The sequence below is a fragment of the Phocoena sinus genome, chromosome 12, assembly GCF_008692025.1.
Source record: "Phocoena sinus isolate mPhoSin1 chromosome 12, mPhoSin1.pri, whole genome shotgun sequence".
In the NCBI taxonomy this organism is placed as follows: domain Eukaryota; kingdom Metazoa; phylum Chordata; class Mammalia; order Artiodactyla; family Phocoenidae; genus Phocoena; species Phocoena sinus.
In genome coordinates, this window is record NC_045774.1 from 48752945 (window position 1) to 48770752 (window position 17808).

A 17808-nucleotide genomic window follows, 5' to 3' on the forward strand; every position below is an offset into this window, starting at 1 on the left:
TGTGGTTTTCACTTGCATTTCACTGATGACAAACGATTTTGAGCATTTTTTCCATGGGCTGATTGGCCATTTGTATACCTTCTTCAGGAAAATGTCTATTCAAATCTTTGCTCATTTTTAAATTGGGTTGTCTTTTTATTGTTGGGTTGTGATAGTTTCCAATATATTCTACATACAAGTCCCTTATCTGATATATAATTTGAAATATTTTCTCCAATTGAATAGGCATTTTCATTTTCTAGATAGTGTCCTCTGAAGCGAAAACCTTTGCAATTTTTTTTTTTTTTTGGTGGTACGCGGGCCTCTCGCTGTTGTGGCCTCTCCCGTTGCGGAGCACAGGCTCTGGACGCGTAGGCTCAGCGGCCACGGCTCACGGGCCCAGCCGCTCCGTGGCATGTGGGATCTTACCGGACCAGGGCACGAACCTGTTACCCTGCATCGGCAGGTGGACTCTCAACCACTGCGCCACCAGGGAAGCCCAAACTTTTCAATTTTGATGAAGTCCAATGTATCCATTTTTTTTTCGTTGCTTGCAATTTTTTTTTTTTTTTATGTTAGCTGTTTGCTGTATTTGGTTACAAGTGAGGTGTTTACTTTTTTTTTTTTAATATTTATTTATTTATTTATGGCTGTGTTGGGTCTTCGTTTCTGTGTGAGGGCTTTCTCCAGTTGTGGCAAGCAGGGGCCACTCTTCATCGCGGTGCGCGGGCCTCTCACTATTGCGGCCTCTCTGGTTGCGGAGCACAGGCTCCAGACGCGCAGGCTCAGTAGCTGTGGCTCACGGGCCCAGTTGCTCCGCGGCATGTGGGATCTTCCCAGACCGGGCTCGAACCCGTGTCCCCTGCATTGGCAGGCAGATTCTCAACCACTGCGCCACCAGGGAAGCCCCGTTGCTTGCAATTTTTGTGTTATATCTAAGAGGACATTTCCTAATCCAACATAATAAAAGTTTTTTTTTTTTTTTTGGCTGTATTGGGTCTTCGTTGCTGAGCGCAGGCTTCCTCTAGTTGCAGTGAGCAGAGGCTACTCTTCGTTGCGGTGCGTGGGCTTCTCATTGCGGTGGCTTCTCTTCCTGGGGAGCACAGGCTCTAGGCATGTGGGCTTCCATAGTTGCAGCACACAGAACTTAGAGCATGCAGGCTTCAGTAATTGTGGCACATGGGCTTAGTAGTTGTGGCTCACAGGCTCTAGAGCGCAGGCTCAGTTGCTGTGGCACACAGGCTTAGTTGCTCTGCAACATGTGGGATCTTCCCGGACCAGGGACTGAACCCATATCTCCTGCATTGACAGGCAGATTCTTAACCACTGGGCCATCAGGGAAGTCTCTAAAGATTTATACCTATATTTTCTTCAGAGTTTTATCATTTTAAGCTCTTACATTTATTTAGACCTTTGGTCCATTTTGAATAAATCTATATATACATATAGTAGAGATGGGGGGTCCCACTTCATTCTTTTGCATATGGATATTCAGTTGTCCCAGGACCATTTATTGAAAAGACTATGTTTGCTCCATTGTATTGCCTTTGCTCCTTGATCTAAGATCATTTTACTATATGTATGTCTATTTCTGGGCTCTCTATTCTCTTCCATTGACCGATTTGTCTATTCTTTCAGCAGTTCCCACTGTCTCTATTACTGTAGTTTTATAGTAAGTCGTGAAGTCCTTCTACTATGTTCTTCAATATTGTATTGGCTATTCTGGGTCTTTCCCTCTCCATATAAACTTTAGAGTTGGTTTGACAATATCCATAAAAAACTTGCTGTGATTTTATTTCAGATTGCATTGAAACTATAGATCAAGCTGGGAAGAACTAACATCTAGATAATACGGCCACTTTCATATACATGAGGAAAGCTGGGCACACTGCTAACCTGAATAAATTCTGGGATTCTGTTACAAACAAATAAAGGAAGACCAGATGCTGGCTCAAGTAATTAGCAGTCTCTCCACATAGAGACTTCATACCATTTGGTAGAAAAAAATAAGCTTTTGATTAAACAAAAGCTGACACTAAAGTCATATAAAAATTGGGAGGATACACACTTATGATTTGGAAATGCTTTTAATCAGGGTAAGTTGTTTTCCAAATAAACAGTAAAAATTTACAAAACCTACTGAAGGAAAAAATTCCTCATCCTAGAACATTAGTTCTCTAATCTGTCACAACAAAGTTACACCTCCAACAGTTGTGAGATATAATTAACGTGAGGAGTGTTTCAACTTATTAGTACCAGGTTAAACCATATAAAATTGCAGAGTTTTATAGTCAGAAACAAATATTGGTAATTTCATATAGTTCAACCTGTATCAAAGTTTGTGACTAATTTACTTAAAAAATACAAGTTAGGGTAGATCTAGGTTATCACCATAATATTGTAGAATGTTACAGCTGAATTCCAATCATCTTTCTTCAGTGGGAAAGAAGTGAAATTACAGCTGGAACATCAGAACTGTACCTTCACCCTTAAGCACTTCTGAATTCTTTTTCTGTTCTCAGGAGTAATACTGACTTTGGTAGACTGGAAAATGGCCCCCCAAATATTTTCATGCCATAATTCTCAGTTTTATGCCTGTTTAAATTACACGGCAAAAGGGACTTTGCAGATGGAATTAAGGTTATAGACCTTAAAATAGGGAAGTTACCCAGATATGCCCAGTGTAATCAAATGGACCTTTAAAAGAAGGCAGAAGGGTCCATCATCAATAGGATTATGGAAGAAGCAGGAGAGATTCAAAGACTGAGGGGGACTTGACCATTGCTGGCTTTGAAGAGAAGGGGACCATGAGTGAAGGAATGCAGGCAGCGTCTAGAAGTGGTTTGGCTGGGAATGGCTCTCAGCCAACAGCAAGGAAATGGGACTGTGATCCTTCAGCTGCAAAGAACTGAATTCTGCCAACAACTGAATGAACGAGGAAATGGAGTCCCCCATGCCACATCCAGAAGAGAATGAAGCTCTGCAAATACCTTGATTTTAGCCCAGGTGAGACCCATATCAGATGGCTGACCTACAAAACTATAAGACAATACACTTGTGTAGCTTAATACACTTTAGCCACTAAGTCTGTGGTAATTTGTGATGGCTGCAATAGAAACTCACACTTACCTTAGTAAAACCCGCATTTTAAAGGACTCATCACAGAAGGGTCCCTATATTCATTGAAACCATATTTTTAAAAACTCGTATCTGGTCCTTAATGATTCTAGTATATTAAACTATATTATAATTGGAAATGTGTATATAGCCAACAAAAATAATAAAATTGTGAACTGAAAACTACAAAGCCAGTTATTTTATATAAAAACTCTAAAAACTTCATCACTAGTTTTTATGAGAAACATTTCATCTAGGAGTGATTTCTAAGGCAGTTTCTTGAGTTTCCATAAAAACAGAGCCTTCTGTCTCAGAAGAAGGGATATCAATAAGAGGACCAGAATCCTCTATATCCAAGTTCGGTGGTTTCTCCTGTTCATAACTCAGGTTTGAATTATCTTTCATTTGAATCTCTTGCTCTTCCAACTCCAAAGATTTATCTGGGTCTGGAGCTACAACTTCATCCTCTTCATTTTCATGCAGAAAACTACAAATCATGTTGGGTCTACAGGAGAAATCATTTTCCTTGATTTGCAGCCATTCCACACCACCTAATGGAGGAGGCAGGGGGACAAACCAAGAAACATGAAAAAGGAATTTCAGTTACTTACATATATTTTTAATTTAATTGTTCATATGAATATCTATCAAAATAAAACCCCAACGTAAAGAAAGGAACATGGTGCCTGTACCTACTGATAAATGATCATGTAATTTCCATCTTACATGGAGACCTTGGAATGCCTATAGGGTATGCATCATCAAAATCACTAAAAGTAATCAACTTCAGTTACTATTCCAAGCCCTTTTCCCAGAGTCCAATTCCCAACTCATTCTGAGAGATAACTAAGCTCCCACTGCCATCTTTTGTCTTGAAGAAAATTTTGTCACTTCCCTACAATTTTCTCCTTACCCATTCAGTTTTCATAATACAATGGATGATACCACTCTATCATCTTGAGTCAACATTTATTTGTCATTTTGAGTTGAAAAATCCAATTGTGAAATAAGACACCTCTCAAAAAAAAACCCTTGAAAAAATTTTTTGTTCCTTTCCATACTCACAGTCAAAGCCATTAACTGTCAATGAACTCCCGTAATTGAGAATTGCTCCAGGGACTTCCCTGGTGGTCCAGTGGTAAAGAATCCTCCTTACAATGAGGGGAAAATGGGTTTGATCCCTGGTCAGGGAACTAAGCTCCCAGATGCTGCAGGGCAACTAAGCCCGCATGCCACAACTACTGAGGCCCCGTGCCTCAACTAGAGCCTGTGTATTGCAAACCACAGAACCCACGCACCCTGGAGCGTGCGCGCCACAACTAGAGAGAAGCCTGTGCACCACAACGAAGAGCTTATGCGCCGCAACGAAAGATCCCAAATGCCTTAACGAAGATCCCGTGTGCTGCAACTAAGACCTGACACAGCCCCAAATAAAATAAATAATAAATAAATCTTTTAAAAAAAAATTGCTCCAATAATGCTAGCCATTTTTTTCTTTCATCCTTATGACCCTTTCAGTTAAGTATTTTCAATGGATCCTCAATTCCTATAGCCCAAGCTGTTTACTCTCACCTTCAAAGTTCCGTTAGATAGCTGTAAGATATACCAACCTATGTCGTCACCCTGTTCACGCATCCATCTGTTCCTATCCCCCATCATAAACTAACTCTTCTGCAGCTGTTTGTTGAAACATCCTTACTGTTGATCCCACATCTTTTCTCATGTATTACTACTATAAAGTCTCCCTCTTTCAAAAATTGATTTGTTCTTTCCCTCCAGTTCAGCTTCAACTATTGACTTCATAGTTTTTTCTTGCTATAACCTCATTCTCCTAGTCACCAAGTTCAAAACCTCAAAGCCATCGTAAAGCCTACTCTGTTATCTAGCATAATACTTGGCAATAACGATACTTAAAATAAGTTGAGTGAAATGGGTGTCGAGTCATAGTCATCCATGTCTGTTTCAATGCTTTAGAGTACAAGTTCCTAGAAAGTAAGGACCACATCTCCTGTCTATTTTGTTCTGCCTCCAGCATCTTGCCATGTTTGGCAGCCAGCCTCCAAGATGGTCCCCAATGATCCTCACCTTCCTGACAAGCACGCCCCTGTGTCGTCCCCTCCTACATGGAATAAGATATCACAGAAATGACAGAATGTGACTTCTAAGGGTAGTTCATAAAAGACATTGTGGCTTCTACGTTGTTCTTAAGGATCACTTGGTCTGGGAAAGCCAGCCGCCGTGTCAGGAGGGCACTCAAACAGTAGTGTGAGGAGGTGAGGAAGTGAGGCCTCCTGCCAACAGGCAGCACAAACTCACCAGCTATGTGAGTGAGCCATCTCACAATTAGATTTTCCAGCCCTACTCAAGCCTTCAGATGACTACAGCCCAGCCAACACAATGGCTGCAACCTCATGAGAGACCCCAGCCAGAACAACCTAGCTAAGCTGCTCCCCAATTCCTGATTCACAGAAACGTGTAAGATGGTGTTCTGTTGTTGTCGTTTTAAGCCTTTAAGTTTAGGGGTAACTTTTTATGCAGCAACAGATAACCAATACAGCCTTGAATAGTTCGTTACTAATTTATTTGATTGAAAGATACACACAAATCTTCCCAAAGATCTATTAGATTATTAAGAACTATAGGAGAGGAAATTGTATAACTTCCTTTAAAAAGAATATCTATTATACCTCAATAAAGATGTTAAAAAAAAAAAAAAAGACATATGCAAAAAAAAAAAAAAAAAAGAATATCTAAATGATAGCTAAGCTATCTGGTATGTATCTGCCTTTCGAATTCATTCTAGAACTTCAAGTGCCTACTTCCTATTATTTTTGGAGTGCCTAAAAAAAGGGATAATTGTGGAATATATAAGAACAAAGATTTGTTATATAGTTACGTGTAGCTGGTATAATTAATTTCTAAATGACTAAAGTACCTTCAAATGTTTATTCCTTAAAATACAATAAATCAAACCATGAATATTCATCAATAGGGTCTCATTTACTAGAGTTTCAAATATGTCTTTGAGCAATAAGCCCTTTTTTAAAAAAAAAAAAAAAAAATAAGCCTTTTTTTTTTTTTGGTGGACAAACACCTTTATTCTGACTGTGTCCCAAATTCCCTAGGGCAAGAGAAAGAGGTTGGTGTGGTGAACAATGGGCTTTTAAACCACCAAGTGTTTATTTGCTCATCTCCACAAACGTGCGCCTGCTATGGGTGCAAGAAGCACTGGCCTAAGGTCTCTAGTGGGGGATGACGAGCAACTGGAGAAGGCTAAATGGATGCTCATTAAGAATGAGACACAGGACTAACAACTCTGGTCCTAGAGTTCCTCCCACATATAAAGCCAGCTTCTTCCAGTTGTGAGCATCTTGGGGAAGGTTACTGCATCTGCCAAAAGTTCAGGAGATCCTATGGGGTTACTCCTTGGGAATCGAGAACTGCTATCATCATATCTTCTGCACTTACAAAGAAGTTTTAATGAGAGAGAGAGAGAGAGAGAGAGAGAGAGAGAGAGAGAGAGAGAGAGAGAGAGGAGTAGTTGCTGAATTCCCTGGGGTTGAAATCATGTCAAGTTTCTTGACAAACTCCTCACAATCGTTTCCAATGCAAAGAAGATAGAAATTTCTTATATGTCTCCAGTGCCCCCTGCTATGTGAGAATTCAACTCAATTTTAAATCTATGTTTGGTACTTTTCATGGAGTACCCTCAATTTTAATATACTTTACCTATCACATATAGTTATTACTACAAAGTACAAAGAACATCCTGGCAGCAGTGTTTCATAAAGCCAATACTAAATCACCTATTTTCAGAGAACTAAGTGAACTAACCTATGTTTTCTTCTCCTTCCTTCTTTTCTGTCAGAAGAGTTCTTGTCATGCTGAGCTTCTTCATTGTGTGGCATTTATATTTTAGCACTGTTTTATTATTGCCTTCTGCATCCACTAGAATATAAAATGAACACTATTATACTGCTTGATGCCATCAAAGAATCATGTTAAGCCTCAATGATTCCAGTTTAGAGAGTTAAACTACTTCCTGTCAAGACAGTGTAGTAAGTTCAAGATTTAAATAAAAAAAAAAAAAAAAAAAAAAGATTTAACTCATTTCTCCAGCTCCAAGCACAGAGAAATATCAGATAAAATACATAAGAACAGAAGGCACAGTGAACTCAAAGACAACAAACATCTCTAGGGGACAGAAACACAAAGTGAGATTAAAGCTATGGGCCTATTAGGCTCCAGCCCGGAAGCAGGAAAGGGAGGCCAGGAATTTGGCCTTACAGGGTAATGAGGTCGAAAACTCTGCCACTCAAAGTGAAGGACCAAAGGCAGACCTACTGCTGGAAGCCGGACTGGAGTGGAGAACATTACCGATCATGAAAGAAGATGAGAAAAAAACTGCTGCCAACCTGCTGCTGGGGGTCACAGCTTTATCAAAACTGTGGGCGTAGGCAGGAGGGAGGATGAGGCTCTGTGCTAAGGATGTGAAGCACACGGAAAACTTCCACACCCTGCCACTGTGTGGCTGATACTACACTTTAGAAAGCAACACAGTGACATCTATTAAGTTCAACCACATGAAACTGGTGCTATTCGGCCCAAATTGGTAATTTCATATGGTTGAATCTAGTATACACACTCATCAAGACATTTTTACATATATGCAAAAGGAAACATAAAAGTATTCATGGCAGCATGTCTGTAGTGAGTTAATAAGCATAATTATGAAAATGGGCTCTGGAGCAGACCACCTGGGTTCAAATCCTGGCTCTGCCTCTTATTTTGTGTATGACCTTGGGAATGTTATTTACCTCTCTGTGCTTCAGTTTCTTCAAATATAAAATGAAGATAACAATGGCATCTACCTCATAGACTTATGGTGAGGATTCAATGAGTTAATACTTATAGCACCTAGAACAGTGCCTGACATACAGAAAGCACTCAATAAATTTTAGTAGTTATTAATAATTACTGGTAAAAATGGAAGCAACCTACATGTCCATAAATTGGAGAATAAACTGTGGTATAGTCACAAATGGAATCTTAAGCAACAGGGAAAACAGATATATATCAACACGTATAAATCTCGAAACATCTCTAATTGAAAAAAGACATAGAATAATATGTATAATATGCTATAACTTATATCAAGTGTGAAAATACACAGAAAGTGCTATTTATTGTGTGCGGATACATACATATGTAATATAAAATCAGGTATAGGAAAGAAAAACACCAAATTCAGGAGAGTGATTAACTCTGAAGACAGAGGAAGGGAGTAGGTTTGGAGAGGGGTATACGAGGGGCTTCAAAGGTATGTGGAATGTTTTTTAACTACCTAACCAAAAAGGAGGATTTGATACAGCTAGACAAGGGGTACATGAGATCTTATAATTTTAATATCCACCATACATAAGTATGTTTGAAATATTTCAGAGTAAAAAGAGTTGAGTCAACATAGCAATCACTTACCATGTTCAACATTTTCTTCAAAGATAACACAGGTCCCAAGAGTGTCTGCAGAAAAACATGAAGGCAACTTGTTGAGAAGTAACAGAGCTACTTTCTCTGAAAGGCATATAAAAAAAAAAGGGAGTTTCATCTCTCTGACTTCCTCCTACCTTCATACTCTCCAGCAAAGACATAGCTGTCCACTTGCAGAATGGGCTTCTCAGTATCAATTCCCTACAACAGAATATAGGATCATTAAAAAAAAATCATCATTAGAAAAAGCCTTGGGGGTGGGGGAAATGGGTTGAAGGGGGGGCTCAAACGATACCAACTTCCAGTTACAAAATAAATAAGTCCTGGGATGTTTAAGAACATCATGGTGACTATAGTTAATAATACTGTATATTTGAAAATTGCTAAGAGAGTAAACCTTCAAAGTTCTTACCAGAAGAAAAAAAAATTGTAACGATGTGTAGTGATGGGTGTTAACTAGACATTGTGGTGATCATTTCACAATATATGCAAATATTGAAAACGTTGTACAGCTGAAACTAGTATAATGTTATATGTCAATTATTTCTCAATTTAAAAAAGAAAGCACAAGGGACTTCCCTGGTGGTACAGCGGTTAAGACTGCGCTTCCACTGCAGGGGGCACGTGTTCGATCCCTGGTCAGGGAACTAAGATCCCACATCCCGCATGCCATATGGCATGGCAAAAAAAGACCAAGACTTTTACATGAAACCTTGCTACCAAGGAGACTGATTTCCAAAGCTGGGGAACCTTTAGAGCTTCTTGTCCTAGCAAGTAAAAGATAAGCTAAAACTGCTCTCATCACAGCAGCTACAAACTGAAGACTACTTAATTCATACCCAAGTAGCAAGGTCTATTTCAATCAACATCCTCTTCAACATAAAGTAAGAAGAGAGGAAGTTTTGTCAAAAATGCTCAAAAGAGGGCTTCCCTGGTGGCGCAGTGGTTGAGAGTCCGCCTGCCGATGCAGGGGACACGGGTTCGTGTCCCGGTGCCGGAAGATCCCACTGTGCCACGGAGCGGCTGGGCCCGTGAGCCATGGCCGCTGAGCCTGGGCGTCCGGAGCCTGTGCTCCACAATGGGAGAGGCCACAACAGTGAGGGGCCCGCGAACTGCAAAAAAAAAAAAAAAAAAAAAAAAAAAAATGCTCAAAAGATTTTAAACATAAAACAGACGGTAACTCACGATACCATAGCTCAAGTCAACAGCACAGTGTGAGATCTCTGAAGTCCTTTCTTTTTTGATACTCGGGCCTCTCACTGCCGTGGCCTCTCCCGTTGCGGAGCACAGGCTCCGGGCGCGCAGGCTCAGCAGCCATGGCTCACGGGCCCAGCCGCTCCGCGGCATAGTGGGATCTTCCCGGACCGGGACACGAACCCGTGTCCCCTGCATCAGCAGGCAGACTCCCAACCACTGCGCCACCAGGGAAGACCTGAAGTCCTTTCTTAATAGGTATTCTCTCTCCCTTCTTCACACTATTTTTGTTTGTTTTCCATATTTCTTTTGAAGTTTTTAAAATTTTATTTTATTATTATTATTATTTTTGCGGTACGCGGGCCTCTCACTGTTGTGGCCTCTCCCGTTGCGAAGCACAGGCTCCGGAGGCGCAGGCTCCGCGGCCCGTGGAATCTTCCCGGACCGGGGCACAAACCCGTGTCCCCTACATCGGCAGGCGGACTCAACCACTGCGCCACCAGGGAAGCCCCTTTAATTTTATTTTTTACTGAAGTATAGTTGAAGTACAATGTTGCGTAATCACTGCTGTACAGCAAAGTGACTCAATTGTACATATATACATTTTTTCATATTCTCCATTATCATTTATCACAGGATATTGAAATATAATTCTCTGTGCTATACAGTAGGACCTTGCTGTTTACCCATTCTATATATACCAGTTTGCATCTCTTTTTTGGCATATCTAATTATCCTCTCTGCCCTTTGTGTTTTTCTCACCCTCCTCACTATATAAAACGGTGTATTTTTTCAAAACCTAATGTTCCATATCAAAATGCTTTAACCCTGCAAATCTCTACCTCTCCAGCCACGCAGGCAGACACTCAGGCAGAGTTAGACATTAACTTTCTCCCAGCTGCTCCCACAGTGCCCCTGTACTCCTGTAACTGTCTCCAATTGCTTTGTTCACGTGAAATTAATATATCAATCTTAGGGACGGGTATATTTCACCACTCATTCTTGTTTTAAATTTAATAAAATCTACAACAACCCCCTAATTCTACAAGACTCACCAAAATCTTGCATTTATTTTCACATTTTGAGAGAAAGTCTGAATCAATAATTCCTGATAATTCCACCAGAACCAACTGCTCCTGGTGGAAGAAAGAGGGGTTAAAGGCGATAGCTTGCGAGTGTGCAGGAAGAAGCAGGCATTAACGAGAGAAGCCAAACCTCCCAATGCAACGATCCCACCTTTGTGAAAACTAGGTCCTGCTTTCAACACGAGGAAGCGCGCGCCGTTACTTAAGGTAACTTCCCTCCTTCCCCCTCGAACTTCCGTGTAGCCCATATAGGGCTGGGGCCAGCTGCCCGCCGCTCCGCGCGCCCTGAGGCACAATCCCGCCAGAAACCCCCGCACGCCCGCCGCGTCCCGACTCCCTTCCCCGCACACAGCCGAGCGGCCACCCTCTCCACCGCCGCGCGGGCTTCCGCCGTCGCACTCACTGCCTCCTCCTCCTCCTCCTCCTCCTCGTCCCAGTACCCCCGACGCGGTTCCTCGGCCACCGCCGCCATGCTGCCGCTCCTCCGCGCGGTCTCCGAGTCGTGGGCCCCTCCCGCCGGGGCCGCCATCTTGAGTACGGGCAGCAGCTTCCGCCCCGCCGCGGCTCCGACAGCGCCAGTTGGTCCTGCCAGCACGCGAGATGGCGGCTCCCAGGCCCACGTGGGGCCCCTTGTCCCTGTCCCGAGAGCCGGAGCCGGGGCCCTGGCGGGTCGGCCGGGCAGGTCTCGCGACCTAGGGAACCCTCGGGCTCCCGGCCCACCTGGGACGAGAGCACCGTGGAAGCCGAGGGGATGAAGTAGGTGCAGGCAAGGAGGCTACGGTGCGCGAGGAAAATGGAGAGGCCTCGTGTGGCCCCAGCCTACAATGCTTGGAAAGAAATTCCTAATGTCGTGTGAGCACTGATCATCAATTCAAGTTCTCCACGAGCTAAGTAAAGGGCACTCCTCAGTGTTCCACGTATCGGGCGCCCACTGCGCGAGGAAGTGAGCTGGGGTTTCAGGCAGCTAGGAGAGGTAGAATAAGGGACCAACCAATGCTAATCAGATGGCCCTAGGTGCTGTAAGAGACCCAGATTGTTTGGGGAGTACAGGAGACTCCGAGAAGTGAAGTTTTGAACAGGATTTTCTTAAACTAACCTCATGGATTTTTCTGATTATAAAATAAATGATCTTTGTACGTGAGACAGGATGATCTACCTCCAAAGAGCATGAGATTTGGGGTTTGATACTCGTTCGGTTCTGCTGCGTTACTTAACAGTAAGCCTTTAGGCAAGTTGGTTATTGTGAGGATTAAATGAGATATCCCACTATTCAGCACATATTAAGCACTAGTGTGCATTTAATCTATTATTAGTAATAATATATAAAAATTTAGAGTATTACAACTTTTAAAAAACGTTTTCCGGGAATTCCCAGGCAGTCCAGTGGGCAGGACTTGGTGCTTTCTCTGCCGTGGCCCTGGGTTCAATCCCTGGTCGCGGAACTAAGATCCTTCAAGTAACGCGGTGTGGCCAAACAAAACAAAGAAAACAACGAGGGGACTTCCCTAGTGGCCCAGTTGTTAAGTCTCCGAGCTCCCAATGCAGGGGGCATGGGTTTGAACCCTGGTCGGGGAACTAAGATCCTGCGTGCCCTATGGCACGGCCAAAAAATAATAATAAAAAGTAAAAAAAAAAAAAAAAAAAGTTTATTCAAAAAACCCATTTTCCTACACAATATATCTTTCCAGCTTCTTTCTACATAAACACATTGTTTAAAAAACCCATTTTCCTACACATATCTTTCCAGCTTCTTTCTACATAAACACATTGTTTATGTGTACATCTGTTTTAAACTTGCTTTTCTCACTATATGTAGTATTATGGATGTTTGTCCATATTTTCCATGATAAATACAGATCTATGTGATGGTATTTATCGTGCAATATTGATATTGCACAACACTTCAGTAAACATCTTTGTGCATTTTTACCCAGTTCCTCCATTAGATGAATAGGATTTTGTAGCTTAAAAAAAGTGGGAAAATCACTGAACTTGCTAGCAGTTGTAGATTTGAATTATAGCTCTGAAATATAAGAATTGTGACCTGGTACAAGCTGCTGCACTTTCTCATCCCCTGTGTTCTTATTTATTAAATGGGGATAAAATTATTCATCTTCACTGTATATATTTTTTTGTTTGAAGATTAGATCATGTATCTAAAAGTGCTCTGTAGGGGACTTCCCTGGTGGTCCAGTGGTTAGGACTCCCTGCTCCCAATTCAGGGGCCACAGAGTTCCATCCCTGGTTGGGGAATTAATATCCTGCATGCCTTGCAGCGCAGCCAAAAATTTTTTTAAAAAGTGCTTTGTAAATTGAAAAATTATATAAATTGTCAGATTTTATTGAAGGTTCAGGGAAGATAAAGAGGAGAAGGACAATCCAAGCTGAGGGAGCAGCAGACAGTGAAGGAAGGCTTGAGGAATGAAAATATGTTTTATGAGGTCAGTGTAATGACTCAAGATGTCCCTTTCAAATAAACAAACCTCATACTTCTAGTCGAGGTTATTATTGTTTACTATTTAAGACATAATTATTATTTTTACTTTGAATGATTTACGAAAGGATAGAGACTGAAAAGTAAGCCTTCCATCCCTGTCCCCCAGCACCCCTTTCTATAGGCAGTTAGTGCTTAGCGGTCTAGCCTTTCTAAGCAGACCATAGGTCTTGACACTTCTCCAGGGTGCTGCTAGGGGAATGAGGATGCACCAGTTTACACTCCTTCCCAGCCTAAGGAAATCTCATTTATTTCCTCCAGTGTAAATAAAGGCACCTCTTCCCTTTTACCTCTCAGACATGTAGCATAATTTCTTCAGTGAGCTCAGACTCTAACAATAGATGGGAAAAGCCACGGTCTTCAAGTAGCTTCAGCTTTCCATCCTTTAGACATCCAAGACAAAGGAATACAAATGGCCTGGCTGCCCGCTTGGAAGAGATCAAGGGGAAAATGTAGTGTACTAGTATGTCCATAAATTATCCTGCCATATTAATAAAATCTTTTGGAAGAAATCAAACCTGTCTTGTTGATTTTAAGAGTCAAAGGAATCTGTTCACACCCTAAGTCAATATAGCCTAGGAGCTTGAGGGCCCAAAGTGCTCACTGAAAAGAGATTCAGAGGCAGTGGCTCTCCCAGTACCGTGGAGATTTTGTGTGGTTCCCGTGGCATTGCCAGAAAGGGAGCGGTGGTGAGAGGAATAAAGGGAAACACCTGGATGTTGTTGACATTCTGTAAAGGAAGAAAACTCATTTCAAATGTTCTAAGTAATGAATTTCTACTGCTAAGAAGTTGGTAACAAAATGAAGGAAGATTTGCAAGTCAGATTAAAAAGAGCCAAGGGGGCTTCCCTGGTGACACAGTGGTTGAGAGTCTGCCTGCCAATGCAGGGGACACGGGTTTGTGCCCCGGTCTGGGAGGATCCCACATGCCGCGGAGCGGCTAGGCCCGTGAGCCATGGCCGCTGAGCCTGCGCGTCCCGAGCCTGTGCTCCACAACGGGAGAGGCCACAGCAGTGAGAGGCCCGCGTACCGCAAAAAAAAAAAAAAAAAAAAAGAGAAGAAAAAAAAGAGCGAAGGAAGAGAGAAATTACATGGTTTTCTACAGCCATAGTTGGAGCTAATATAGAAGAATCTATGTAATTTGGTAGGAGGGCCAATTGACTTTAATTGTAGCTAATAAGAGGAATCATGAAAAAAATTCAGAACTATGATTTCTGAGAAACATAAATGAGGTTGTCGTGGTCAATATTTAAAAGCCTGCCACTAGGAGGAGACAAATGAACTAAAAATTGTTTAATCTGGTCTTCTTCCTTTAGAACACATTTTCTAAATTAAGAAGAACCTATATGAAAATTATATTTAGTAGCAGAATTCTAGTAAAAGAGCCTTTAGTGAGTGTTAACATTTTGTCTTAAAAAAACATTTTGCAAAAAAAAAAAATATTTTGCACTTAAATAATAGTTTATATTCCATTAGGTTCTTCTTTTTTTTTTTTTTTTGAAATCCATCTCTTACTCCATTTGAAATTCAAAAACTAAATGCTAGACCAGCGGCCCTCAAACTTCAGCTGCATCAGAATCACCGTGGAGGGCTTGCTAGAGTGCAGATTGCTCAGCCAGAGTTTCTGATTCAGCAGGTCTGGTATAGGACAGGACGTAAAATACACATTTCTAACAAGTTCTCAGGTGATGCTGATGTTTCTGGTCTGGCGAACACACTGAGAACCACTGTGCTAGCTAAATGGCTATGGAAGTAAGCCACATGCCAACAACCAGATTCAATTAAAATACTGAGAACATACTAATCAAAGCATTTCAGCTTGCAAAAAAGTAACTTAGTATCAGAAATAAAATTGGAGTGATCATTTTTGGAGGGCTTTGAATCAAAAGAAACAAGCTTATACTTAATTTGGTAGCAGCATGGCACTACTGGAGTGTGTGATGAAGTAAAATGGCACATACAGACCGAGGGCAGAGAGACAAGGTGGGGTCTACAGGGATTCTTCTCAAACCAGAACACAGGTACCCCATGTGAAGCTCCTGATAAACGTAGAAAATATTCTCAAACCATCAGTTTGTCTCACCGACAGCTAACTAGATGCTTCCTAGAATGTTAAAGCGAAAATAGATGGAGGAACCGCAACAAGAGAAGCCACCGCAATGAGAAGCCCGCGCACCGCAACAAAGAGTAGCCCCCCGCTCGCTGCAACTAGAGAAAGCCCGCGTGCAGCAATGAAGACCCAGTGGAGACAAAAATAAATAAGTAAATTAAAAAAAAAAAAGTAATACAAAGTTTCAGATATTGATTATTGCCCATCATCAGTTTATTCTAAAAGAAGGAGCTAGCATGTCCACATATGTAGGATCTGAGTACACTGGATATGTAAATAAGCCTTTTGTATTCTTAAAAAAAAAAGTTGGGGGAGGTTGCGAAATCTGCCTAACTTTTTAAAGATAACAGGAGTCCACAAAGAAATTTCTCCAAAGTGGGTATAGAAAGATTTAAAAGCCGCTAAGGGTTACATTCCATAAGGGTACCCTCCTCCCCACCGTTTATATTTTCTCTGCTGTTAGAGGGACTTTTGTAGAAACATTGGAGGAATACTGGTGTAGATCAAAAGTGGTTGATGGCTTAGAACATCATGATGACATTCATAGTTGGAAAGTGCCAGGTTTCAGCAGCACCTGTGATATGTGGTACAATCTGTAGAACTTGGCTTCTCATTAGATGGAGTAGGGTGAGGGGAGTAGAAAGAAGAGGGGCAGAAAAATCGAAATTGACTTTGGACACCAAGTTCGAGCTTCTCAGAGTAGTTAGGTGGAGCTAGCAGCTAGTAGTTGAAATGTAGTGATGGAACTTGAGAGGGTTTAGAGGTTAAATTCTAGAGTCATCTTTATAAAAAAGAAGTTGAAGTTTTTTCCTAAGTAAATCTGGTTCTAAGAGCTCTCAGATAGGTGGGTTTCTCAAGGGAAAGAGTAGGAGGTCATGATAGAAAGGAAACGTCAGTGTGGAAAGATAAGCATGTAAATATTATTGACTTAAAAGGGAAAAGTTTAGAGGTGTTACAGTGATTAGTTTCATGAGATGGGCAAAGGGAGCCAATGGTAAAAGCATTTTGGGGGCTTCCCTGGTGGCGCAGTGGTTGAGAGTCCGCCTGCCGATGCAGGGGACACGGGTTCATGCCCCGATCCGGGAAGATCCCACATGCCGTGGAGCGGCTGGGCCCGTGAGCCATGGCCACTGAGCCTACACGTCCGGAGCCTGTGCTCCGCAATGGGAGAGGCCACAACAGTGAGAGGCCCGCGTACCGCAAAAAAAAAAAAAAAAGAAAAAGCATTTTGGGACTGTCAGTGGGAAAGGTAGTTTGGCGTGGCTTGGAACAGGACGCTTTTCTGTAGATGTTCAGGTGTGGGGAGATGAGACCCTGGATTAGGGCAGTGACAGAGGAAAATAAAAGGGCAGGTCAGAGACATTCCAGTTGAAAAAGCAATAAGACTTGGGTGACTGCCTAAATGAAGAGGCCATTAAGAGAAGGAGGTTTTAAAAAGTCTCCAGTTATGAGCCTGAGAGTCAGAAGTATGGTATTTACAACATGAGGTAGAGCCCCATCTGCTTTGTCCAAACAGATACAAGAGGGACTAACCAGACCAGTGGTTCTCAGGTGTGGTCCCCAGACCCGTGTAGTCAGCATCACTTGGGATTCTGCTACAAATGCAAATTCTCAGATCCTACCCCAGGCTACTAAATCAGAAACGCTGGGAATGAGGCCCAACAATTAGTGGTTTAACAAACTCTCCAGGTGATTCTGATGCACACTTAAGGTGAAAATGGAGCTAGGCCAGATTTTTTTTCCTTTTAAGAATTTGAAATGGATATACAGAGAGGATCAGTCTGTTGCTTGTGGGGAGAGAAGCTGGAAGTCAGCCATAGATACTATGAGTAAGCTGGAATTATGAGTAAGCAGAGCTATAACTAACTAAATGAGGTTGGCTGGTAGTCACAGGGACACAGGAATGGTGACACACTATGCCTGGGGAATACTGCATTCCTGCGGCAGCCAAGAGTGACAAGTTAACCCAGTCTCTAGGTGCACATGGAATTTGTCTAGTTCCATGTTCATTTCAGTTCCCAATTGAAGCCTAATCATACTGCTATTCTTAGGTACCTATGATATTCTTATCTCTTTTATTGTCATGTGTATCCTTAAAATAGATAGGCTTCCAGTTACTTGAGGTGACCTGTGAGTCTGTGCTCCTAAAACATAAAAAGCTGATATAGCTCCAGAGTAGAAGGAGCAAAAGTTTAATAGAAATAATTCTTTTTAAAAAAATTATGCGCTTATAGTTTATTCTTTTTTAAAATAAAATTTACCATCTTAACTATTGTTAAGTGTACAGTCCAGTGGTTAAGTATATTCACATTGTTGTGCAACCAATCGCCAGAACTTTT

The 17808-nt window shown here is 41.8% G+C and overlaps 1 protein-coding gene across 1 annotated transcript; it reads right to left on the bottom strand.

Annotated features, from left to right (window-relative positions):
* Positions 1–2047: 2047 nt before the first annotated feature.
* Positions 2048–11397, bottom strand: GTF3C6 (general transcription factor IIIC subunit 6). The gene is made up of 6 exons (XM_032651901.1): positions 11269–11397; positions 10836–10916; positions 8724–8787; positions 8575–8619; positions 6931–7044; positions 2048–3647 (listed from the first exon to the last, which is right to left on the bottom strand). Exons 1-6 carry the CDS (start codon positions 11392–11394, stop codon positions 3346–3348), a joined length of 732 nt encoding a protein of 243 aa, XP_032507792.1. The 5' UTR covers positions 11395–11397; the 3' UTR covers positions 2048–3345.
* Between the last annotated feature and the right edge of the window lie 6411 nt (positions 11398–17808).